The following is an 11,780-nucleotide window of genomic DNA, read 5'->3' as shown; positions in this document are numbered from 1 at the left end:
TTTAATTCTAATTACTAAACTTCTATTATTAAATAATACTTGATTATCATATTATAATGCTTGACTGCTTGACTGACTGATATTAAGAGTGTACTTTCAGATATTTAAAAAGCTGTACCATTTTACAAACATTATATATGTTTGTAAAATGGCATAACTTATATATATATATATAGTATAGTATAGAATAGTATTTCAGTCTGGCGAGTAAACAAAAAAATTGACTAGCCAATGGCGATTCAATTGCCAAGGTGTCCGTAGAGGGTTGTATTGCCATTGTCTCTGTTTGCGATTAGCGTTCAGCTGCAACAGCTCTTTTTTATGGCAGAGCCGTGACGCAAGTACGAAAAAGAAAACAAAAACGCCATCCTCTGCGCCTCTGGTCTGTATTTAAAGGCTCAGAAATGTTTAGGGCCCCCGTGCTCATTCGTTCTGTTTCTCTCCATCTCTCCCCCACTTCCCTCCCTTCCTCCTATTCTTTGTGGGCTCTATATTTAGGCAGAGGAAAAGGTCGTTCTCCATCTACTAATGATGGTGGCGACGGGGGAAAAAAAAGGTACGAGTGTGTGCCAGCGTGAATGTGTGCAGGATGAGTAATACAAAAGAACCACGAGCGGCTCTGCTGCCTAAATGTTCCATTTACAATCGACAATGTTACTCTGCCTTGAAAAATACAGACGGCCGAATGATATGGGGCACGTTGGCGTCCGTTCGAGAGGTTGGTTGCATTGATCGGAGCTGCGTAGAATGAGTCAGTGTTGTTTTGTGCTAATGAGAACGCCCCCGACAAAAAATACAACAAAACCCTGCAACTGCATGTTTATGTGTCTCACATTCTCTCGGGGCGATACGGATATCACCTTCTTATTTGCGTTAAGACGACTCATCTGGGTGATACCTGAAGGCTTGGTTTAGATAGACACAATCAGACGCCGTTCTGTCTGAAATAGGCCTATTTATGATACATTCAATATTATGTTATCGGTACAAAATGAATCATTACCAAGAAAATCGTGATAATTTACACTTTTACCAGCAGTTTTGTGCCCACTGCTTGTCACAAATTACATGAGAGTGTCAAGACAGAGCTATTTATATAATAGCATCTCCAATTTAAACCTCAAGAATCAGAAATGCCAACGTTGTTTGAGGGGTTGTGATTCATTTCCACTTATCGGTTCTTTTCAACTGTCTGTTTAAAAGAATCACTGATTCAACTATGTTTGAATCATCACTCAAAAATATAAACAAAAAACCTATTTAGGGAACAATAGTAAGAAGATTTTCACTGATTTATCACTTTTATTTAAACATTTTGACTTGACTTTTCAACAAAGACCGTTTGGTCAAACTCAAGGTTCTTTTGATTGAAAAAAAAAACTTTTAAGCCATTAAAAAAAAATAGATAAAACTTAAGATAAACTGCCATTAATATTAAGAACATTGGCAATAAATAAATAAATTGGCCTACATAAAATCATTTAAATATCATAGTTTTTTTAAGCTGTATTAATGGCCATTCACACCGAGGACGATAACTATAACGATAACTATAATTTTTTATTTAATAATCACTTTAATTCTATGAGACTAGGCAAGTCCACAATAATGCTGCAGAGGAACAAAATCATTGTAATCTGATGAACGATACGAATATTGCCAGCCAATCAGAATCCATCAAACTTTAAAGAGCTTGAGCATTAAAAGCAGAAAGAATATCATCCATTGGTGTGGATGCTAATATACCATTTGTTAGAGTTAATATTTCTAGTCATTGCTCTTAGTGTGAATGGACGTTAACATGGGAAAAAATTTTAAATCACACTGAGCAGAATACACCGCTTTTCCACCGGGGCTGGTGCCGGAGCCCAATTAGGAATAAAAATCATAAAAATCCTGGGCCAGAGCCCAGATCCTGGTTCCGAACTGTCCCCGAAACCTTGCTTGTCTCGAACATGGGAACCTATAATGTCAGTAGGCAGAGCTTCCACTACAGACTGCAGTTTGAAAGGAGCCATTAGGCTTGTTCGAGATGCATCGGCACTGCACAGACCGATCTACATGTGAAATCAAAGTACCGCGAGAGCAATTGGAGAGCAGACGCCTCTTTATGCTTTTGAATTGCTCTCGCGGTACTTTGATGTCAAAACACTGATCGGTTTATGCAACGCCGATGCATTGCAAACAAGCCTATATTTAAAAGCCGTCGGAGTTCAGGTAAATTAACAACAATTATATATGTCAGTTCAGCAGTGGTGGTCAGTGGTCTCTTGCGCTCTTCTTCAGCAAAAGATAACAAGCGATTCCAGTCACAGGTTGGGTGACGTAGAGGGTTCTGCTCCCTGCTAGTCGAAACGTGAGCCGGTTCTGAACGAGTGCCAGTCTTGGCCGAGCACCGGTTCCAGCTCTGGCACCAGCCCCAGTGGAAAAGCGGTAACAGAGAGGGAAAGGGGAGGATATGAATAGAGCGAGTCAACCAGAAAGAGAGAACAAGCACCCAGGTTGAGAGGAGAGGATCAAAGCATCGGCCAGTCATCAGTAGATGTGCAGCGCCAGCCTGCAGCCCTCACATGATCGCCGCCATGCACTCTTACATAACGCGCCGTGTGTGTATTTTTCTGCCCACAACACAGTCATGCCTCCTCTTGCCAACCCTGACGGTAAAGGTTCAGGGTTGTTGCCCCTAACAGGCAGCAGACAGGCACGTAAAAATCCCTCAAATTCATCTCTATAACCCCCAAAGCAAATAACAACCTCTCGATGCATTCGAGCCGCCGGTGCGGTGCTAACTGGAGATGATGTGCTGATACTCTGCTGGTTAATCTCTAGTTACCTACTGAAGGGTCAGGCCAACGGTGTGAGTTTCTTGAGGACACTGACGATACTGGAAAAAGGCAGAGAAACTGTCTGAAAGTGGATGAATGAATCCAATCCAATGAAATCTGCTTACACAATTGACTTCAATAAGTTATACTGCATTGAAGCCGGCTCAGATAATTGCTACAACCAGTTTACATGCTTCCAAATGAATTTTATTGATTTTCCATCTATGCTAATAAAGTGCCGCCACCACAGCGCAAAGGTTTACAGTTGCACTAGGTTGCAAAATGGATGCTAGTTTAATATGTAATGAAGTATGCATTAACATTAAACTCCTATTGTTACTCTAAACACGTTTTTGATTGCAACAATTCACCAAATATGATGTCAATATCACTTTAATGTCATTGAACAGGCCAAGGTCCAGTAAATAATAAGCTTTCTCAACAGCGTGGTTGCAAGGTAAACACTTCGACAGAGTTTTAATTTAGGATTTGTTTGTCGACACACAGCACAACTAGTTCATTTGACTGAACAATAACACTTGTCTGTATGCCGCAAGTGTGGCATTACCACTTTAACTGTAAATAAGTCAAGGTAGATTGATCACAGCAGGCTATTTCCATGAAGGCCATCGCTGAAGTTTACAGACGTACGACGACATGCAAATGAAATTGAAAAGCACTGACAGAACTGGCATCAGCAACAGGTTTACACAGATAGCGGCATCTCTAGAATAAAGAAAAGCTAATTCATAGTTGACAGAGTGAAACGTGACGGACATAATAAACAAGTGATAAAAGATTAGCATTTTAATACAATACTATAGCATTTTAACTAAATAAATAAAAATAAAACATTAAAAATTAACTAAAAATAGTTTTATTACTTATTTTGATAAAAAAAATTAAATTAAACATTTAAATGCTAAAACAGAAATTACGCATCACAACATTATAATGCACAGTAGGGCTGCACGATAAATCGAAATGGAATCGAGATCGCGATTCGACAGAAGCTGCGATTGTCCTGCGTATCTTTCAGTGAAGCACGGTTCTGTGATCAGCAGTAAATCTCCATCAAAGGCCAGAGGGCGCTCCATTCTGCTCCATCTGAAAGCACGTGATGATGATTTCCTGCTGATTACAGAACCGGCTTTTTTAACAAAATGCACATGACAATCGCATTCGATTAATCGTGCAGCCCTAATGCACAGTATAAATTAAATTTAACAGTGCTATTAAACTATTAGTATATTTAAAGATTTTAACTTTAAGTGAGTGTTTAAAAAGTGGGAAAAATAATCAACTGTTAAAATAGGAGAAATGAGTATGCACAATAAAAATACCCAATATTGACCAAAATGAATGAATGAATAAATAAATCGGCTGATAACAAATATGGTACCGACGTATGAATCCTTCCTATTAAATTTTTTTTTCCTGAATATTGCAAATTTTTTTTTTTTTTTACATTAAACATCATTTTTGAAAAACACTAGAAAAAAAAATCTAGATTTTTCCACACACAAGCATAGACTCCACTACCCAACAGTATGAAAACAATGCAACGAGCAACCTGTGCCAACAGTCTACATTATAGTCAAAATACAGATAATCGGTCTCCTTGATCTACAGTGTGTGATATTGCACACTTGGACAGGTGTTTTGGGAACACTTTAACCCAAATATGAGAGAACCGAGGGCAAAAGGGATCAAGTGTTTTAATATGTTTGCACGTGTGTTATCCTCGGCACTACGCGAGACTCTAGGTCATTTTGCCACCCATGTCACACCGTGAGGGCATTTCCCACCCAAGCAGAGACTGAAGAGCGCCTTGTGTCCCGAACACCGTCTCCAAGGAGGAGCCATTAGCTATGTCTAATACTTTCACAGCTGTGGCTCCGTAAGCTAAACATCTAGTAGCTGTTATTTTCATGTCTACAATCTTCATGTCAACACCAGAGAGACTAAAAACTCCAGTTACCGGCACATGGCGGTGGAGACAGTGCTCCAGATGTCCGGGACACCGCAGCACGACGGCCAACTCTACCCAGACAGAAACCAGACGCGTCACAGGGGAGTTCCTCGGAGAGATATGATTAAATCAACCATAAATGGTCAGGCAGGGCAAGTTTCTGGGCCAATTTTCCTGCTATGTGAGGACTGCTGAGCATGAGGAGCAGCCTGCGACGGCCGCCTGCCAAACAATCCTTACCAACAGGCCTGTGCAGGTCTCCTGAACCGTGTGTGCACTCGCTAACAGGGCCATCACCAAAAACCTTTCTGAAACATTAGCTTGCACCTCATATGGCACATGAAAACTTGGCTGAAAAGCATGTTTTTGGGTTCAATATGTAAGATGAACATAATACCTACATTTTTAAACTTCTGAAGAGGACTATACTTTTCTGCAGGTTTTGTTCCGAAACTTGGCCAATATTTACATTTTTTAAGCTGGCATGAAACATGAACTGAATGATCCCATCCTGGGAAAACCAAGGATTTAGCTGCACAAAAGTTCAGTGTCAATCAAGTACTAATTGTGGATTATTTGCTACTCAACAGATCCGGAGCTCATTGACAAATATTTTATATCGTAAGATGCGTTCCCTTTACTCAGAGTGCACGTGATCGCGAAATCGAAAGTGAAAGTGAACAGTGCAAGCGCTCATTCAAAAGAGATTTAAATACTCCCCATTGATAGCGGCTCCCTGATTCGCGAAAATTATGTGCAATATTAGAATGTTTGTGGGAGAAACCTTGCAGGAGAGGAACGCACACGCGAGTTTGTAACACTCCAAAGAGAAAGGAAAAATTGAAATCGCATCATATGACCCCTTTAACTGAAATACAATAACTCTAATTGAAATATTAAAAAAAAAGAAGAAAAAAAAAAGTTTAAAACAAATTGACTAGTCAGTTGTTGGATGACCAGTCATCCATTCAGACTCATGCATACCAAAAAAAAAAAAATAACTCTAATTTTATGACTATCATTGAAAACACAGTATTTAAAAGGCACAAATATTTTGTACAAAAAAAAGAAAACATAAAACAGAGATTTGCACAAAGCATCATTTTTTAGTTCACTGAAATTAACAATCCAAACAAACTGATTTACTTCAACAAATAGGAAACTGATTTACTACACTTCATATGAGAGATAGAGAGTTTAGACAAGTGTGTTTGATTACTTGCCATAATTTGTTTGCCTGCAGTGTGCAATATAATGTGACATAAAAACCTGATTTGTGGCGTTTGTGACGCCAACAAAAATTCCCAACCTAGTAACCCAGGAATTTATTTTTTTTGCCATTTTCAGATCGAGTTCTAAACTGAAAATAAACTCTCAAATGCTCGCTAGCACTTCACAACTTTCCTCACCATAAGCCTGGGCACAAACTCCAAATGGGAACGCTCTTGAAAATGTCAGGGAAAATATACACATCACATACTCACAAATTGTTACACGAGCGTGACCACACACACACCAAAAGGACGGCCAAAGCCACACGCTCACACAGACAAACACACACGGGGGGAAAAACTGTCAGCCACAGTCTCGACAAAACCTCAGAGTTCCCACCAAACCGTGGTCTCCACTAGACACAACACTCCACAAGTCGGTTGAGCTCAAACCTCGGTTAGCAACCTGCTTGGCACAAAGATCCAGCGTGCATGGCATTAGAAACACGGGCACCTGAGTTCTGAAATGCAGATTAAAGAAAGGTGTGCCGTTAGATGACAAAGCGCCACCTGAACCTTACACCACCTGTGTACTATAAAGAAACAAAGAAGTCACATGTGATGAGCACGCCGTTACAAACTGCACTGCTCATCATAAGATCAACCATGAATCTCAAGAAAACTAGCTTGAATCCGACAGAAAGGTATTGATCTGAGATTACACACAGGAAAACAAATGAGACTGACTCAAGAAAGATTAAAAGAGAAGATATTTCAAGCCCTTTTGAACTGAGATGAGCCATTATATTTAGGTCACGGTGATTGAATCCATCTTTAGATGCTGGAAAATGCCTTGCACAAACCCAACAGGATGTCCTATGACAACAGGCGCTCATCACAAGCTTTCCTACTATATATTACTGTCTATATTTTAAGCAGAAAATTTAGGACAGAGGTTTCTATTTGAACTAGCTTTAGCTCTGGCAGAAGTCATCCTTATTCAAAGCAAAAATGATAACTCGTGTCTATTTAATGGGGGAAAAAAAGTTTACAGATGTGACGAGGAAGCTTTAAAAGTATCTGGCAGCTGATATCTAAGCTTCACTTCTGCTATAGGATAATTCTCTAAATATTCTGAAAGGAAGCTCAATATTTAAGAAGAAAGTAAATGTGTCACTATAGGTCAAATCGTAGTATACGAGTCTCACTGTGTGACTGGGTTAGATGTTTGTCTATACGGTGTTTCCAGGAAAAAACACAGGCCAGGAAACAATCTGCCGAGCCACATAAAACACACCAACCAATCGCATACACACTTCCTGAGCGACTCTAGACAGGTTCAGTCATACAAGTAAGCAAGCCTGATTACATGTTAACTCAAAAAAGCAAGATCCGTTGTCTAAAAAGAATCCAAACATTTAAAACAGAGAAACAAAAGGTTCCTCCATACTAGATGGTTTGTTATGGAGAAGCTGCATTTACAAACTGAAGGGTTCGGGGTGAATTTAGTATTAACACTCATCTTACTGACTACTGCTTACAGAGAGGGGAAAAGAGCAAAAAAAAAACTATAATATGCAACAACATCCAAATAGTAAAAAGAAACACCCATGGCACATTCTTGCCAATGGAACAGTGAATCATACCTTGCAGCGAATGATAAATTAAACACCAACACCTACGCTCAGCCCAACCAGACCCTCCTTTGAAAAATAATGGCACCCACAGCCACCCTCCCAAAGCGCTGGCTAATTGCCCATGTGGGTCCCTTAAACTTCATACGCTGGAAGAGACAACAGAGAGCCCGGTTCCAGATGTGAGACCCACATGTGGCAAACTGTTGATATAATGAATAACGCAATTGGAAAAAGGCACCAAAAATAGGCCACTTATTGGCCCACAAGGCAGACAGACAGATATCGCGCTTAGCTGGGCGAGAGTTGACGGCCAAACAAGAGTGCCAAAGTGCAAACGACTGATGCAACGGTGTATCTTTTTGCATAAACCCTAGTGAGAAGCACACTGGAACTTCCAACAGCAAATAAAATAACAAAATAAATCTGTGATCTAAGCCAAATTCTGCGACAAAACTTACTAGAATAACAGTAGAAAAAAAACTCACATGTGATCAAAGCAGCACGGCAGTGACTTCATCCCAACACAATACTATTAACCGGCAGGTAAAATAGCTGGTTTAGGTGACTCTTTAATAAAGAGTAGCTATTCAAAAGAAAGAGACTGATTTCATCGCTCCAACACAAAGCCTAGGTGACCTGGGCGGGGAACACCTCGCCTAAAAGGAACAATTTGATATGGCACAAAGATTAACCATACAGCTAATTTCCGCTTGTAGAAACTCTTTTCACCTTCTGTTTGTTTTCCTGTCCAATCTTAAAATAAAGGGTTGGGTGATGGATAAAATCAACTCCAGCATATAGCCTACCTGACCTACATGTTGGGTATTTTTACCCACAATGCACTTCAAATGCAGGAAATCTTAATGAAATGCCCTGGATCAATGAAAACGACTAAGATCAGACACTTTGTGAGTTCTGCTACCTTTAAAACCCCACTCTGTTTGGAGTTGACATGAGCTAGTAAGCGTGCGCAGAACCCCACCTCTGCACGCCTACGCGAAAACGCACACTTGCGTCCCAGACACGACGCACAACATGGAAAACTTCTACCATACCATAAGAAGGCTTACTTTATACTGCAGACCAAATGAGGGGGAGTACGAATGGAAGAATTAGCTAATGGTTTAATGCATAAGACCACGACTTCAGCGTTGGTGGAGCTCAGACACCCAACAGAGACTGAACTGCCATGAACTGGCAGCATTTTTCCACACAACCAGATGAATATTCACCAGGTTATTATGAACCAAGCGGTCGTAAGGCACAGATTACAATGCAAGGCTACTTTAAGATAACATACACAAGGGGGACATGACAACTACTCAGATGAGTTGGTATAAAAACTGCCATCAACTCACTTTCTTTATCTAGACTAGTAGTAACATGAACTGAACTCAAGGTAACTGTTCATATCTTTGACACGTTGGTGTTTATATTACAATTACATACTGCAAAACTAAAACTAAAAATCTTATTAAGTGCCTGCCCATTTAAGGGTTGCAGAAAAGTGGTTTTAGCTCAACAAACAACCAGATCAAGCAAGTAAAAGTGATTGACAGCTTATCCAAAATGAGCCTCCATACAAAGTAAACAAAGAAAAGCAGGACTTACTTAACGACCTGGAGCCCAGTGAAACATTCATATGACATTCAACTTTACATTTTTAGACACAAGACCCCATAAATGAACTAAACACAACCGTAAACACAAACAAAGCATAAATGTGAAATATATTATTGTGTAAGATCCTCCAGCTCACACAGAGAGGCGCTGTGATGGGATGCCACTTTCTCAGGGCCAAATGGCTGAAAGTTGCTCGCAAATGGTGGATGCCATCCTGGATCAACACAAGCGGTTATAAAGCCATTTTAAACACCTTTACATTTCTCATAAAGTTTAATGCACCTGGAAGCGTAATAAACGCGTTTAGCATGTGAATCGTGTCTAAAACAGTCGTGACTGTCTAAGTCGGGACGGTTCAAAAGTTGTGAAAATTTGTGTGCTCTAAAATATCGATTTGAATCCCTTTAAGCAAACCTTTTCATGTCAACGAACAAGGCAGAATGACAGCTACACAAAAATACCCGTAAATGTCATACAATATGGAGTGATCAGTACAGCCTAACGTACACAAAAACAGACGAAAGACACAAAACTCAGTAAAACTAACTTTGCCAACTAGCTTCTAACTTCACAATACTTTCAAAACAACACTGTATCACATATCGTGATGTTTAATACTAATCGGACTTACGTCTGTGTGCAAAAAAAGTCGCTTAAAATACGAATATTATAAACACATCATCACCTAATCCGAGCGGAATTAGCGGGCTGCATATCCACAGAGAAACTCCTCTAAAACGACAAATACCTCAAAACTCTCTAAAAAATACGCTTCTGGCACCTTGATTTTCTTATAACAGTAATCTAAAGTTGGATTATACCGATCTGTTGTTGTTGTTGTGTGGGAAAACTTACCCGTATCGCCCGGGGTCTTCATGTTGGAGAGTATAGCCGCTTCGTTAGCAGTCGTGCTAACTGAGAAAGAGAGTGAGTTAGAAAGAGAGAGAGATACAGATGAACTGAACTTCTTCCTCTTGGTGAGCTCAGGATCGCACTCAAAAAAACTTTTCCTCCTCAAATCCAGCCCCTTCACTCGTCCTCCCCCGGTCTGTTTGGAGTTTTCGTGTTTTGTTTTTCCTCCCCAACGTGGAGGACGCTCGTTGTTGCCTTGTGGCCGGACAGACTCGCTCTTTTACGGTCAGATATCGGAGCGCGTCGTGCCGATGGAGGAGCACCGTGTCCGCGCTGAACTCCTGATTACTTTATATACGCTGCGAAGTTGCATATTCAAGGCTTCTCGCTGAAACACGAGGCGAAGCCGACAAAATCAAAACAACCGAGGAGGCACAAATGCCCGATCCACTTTTCTCCCTCTCTTTCCACGGACTTTTTCTTTTTCCACTCAGTCCGTGCAACTCTCTCTCCCGTCTGCCCCCTCCTCCTCCTTCCTCTATCGGGGTGTCGTGTTTCGTTCTTCCAGCCACACGGGGCCGCCCACGCTAAGCGGGGGAGGGAGGGGCGGAGGGCGCACGTAGCCACGCCCCACTCTCCATTTGTGCCGGGGCTGGCGTCACTGCGGCGTTGCTGCGGAGACCGCCAACGCCGTCCGATCTTGGCCAACATAGCGAGGTGCCGATGACATGTTGTCCCACAGAAACAGACCGAAAACCAATGAAATCTGTCGTCAGTGGTGGTCTCACTTTCCTCAAAGTTGACACTGCTAAAAACGAGATTTGTATTAAGTCTTGTTGTGTTACTTAGTGAATAATGGCTCACACAGAGACTGAAAATCTGTTTTTATTTACACATCCTCGCGTTGTTCCAAATCCAAATAAATGTCTTTTTTTTCTTCAGTGGAACTCTGAAGAATATCAGTACTGCTCTTTTCTTACAATAAACATGAATGGAAGATAGTCAAGATAGTCCATGCGACTTGTGCATACTTGGTACTTTGATATTAATTTAGGCATTTTTTTGAGCTTGACAACTTATATTTTGTGGGAAAGTGCAAGTCTGAGGTTATTCCGCCAATGAAAAAGTCATGTGTTTTTTTTTAAATGGTTCCTTCGCCCCTGCTAATGTGACTCAAAGTTTGAGGATGAACATGCTTTTAAAAAGTAACAGGAAACATTTACATTTAGTCATTTAGCAGACACTTTTATCCAAAGCAACTTACAAACGAGGACAATAGAAGCAATCAAAACCAACAAAAGGGCAATAATATGAAAGTGCTTTGACAAGTCTCGGTTAGCCTAACGCAGTACACGTAGCAAGGTATTTTTTATTTTATTTTTATAATAAATAAAAAGAAAACAAGTAGATAGAATAGAAAAAGAATAGGGAACAGTAGTGTTAAGAGTCTTTTGAAAAATAAAAATAAAACAGGTGAAAAGAATAGAAAGAATAGAGAATGCTAGAGTTAAAGGGGTCATGTGATGTTGCTAAAAAGAACATTATTTTGTGTATTTGGTGTAATGAAATGTGTTTATGCGGTTTAAGGTTAAAAAAACACAGTATTTTCCACATACTGTACATTATTGTTTCTCCTCTATGCCCCGCCTTTCTGAAACGC

General features: G+C 40.3%; 1 protein-coding gene across 3 annotated transcripts in view; it reads right to left on the bottom strand.

The window, feature by feature from the left end:
* Positions 1 to 11,780, bottom strand: part of LOC107753815 (ETS domain-containing transcription factor ERF-like) — a 39,156-nt gene that overhangs the window by 23,414 nt on the left and 3,962 nt on the right. For 2 of the 3 annotated variants that reach the window (XM_016570068.1, XM_016570076.1), the window contains exon 1: positions 10,124 to 10,637. In XM_016570068.1, coding sequence (XP_016425554.1) covers positions 10,124 to 10,145 — 22 coding nt within the window. In that variant the 5' untranslated portion in view covers positions 10,146 to 10,637. Of the gene's footprint in view, positions 1 to 10,123; positions 10,638 to 11,780 lie in introns of those variants that run through there. The other variant, XM_016570085.1, reaches the window with a different exon arrangement.

This window comes from Sinocyclocheilus rhinocerous, unplaced genomic scaffold (assembly GCF_001515625.1).
Source record: "Sinocyclocheilus rhinocerous isolate Xijiao unplaced genomic scaffold, SAMN03320098_v1.1 scaffold612, whole genome shotgun sequence".
NCBI classification, from domain to species: domain Eukaryota; kingdom Metazoa; phylum Chordata; class Actinopteri; order Cypriniformes; family Cyprinidae; genus Sinocyclocheilus; species Sinocyclocheilus rhinocerous.
The sequence above is the reverse complement of the archived record's forward strand: the minus strand, read 5'-3'. Positions and strand labels throughout refer to the sequence as shown.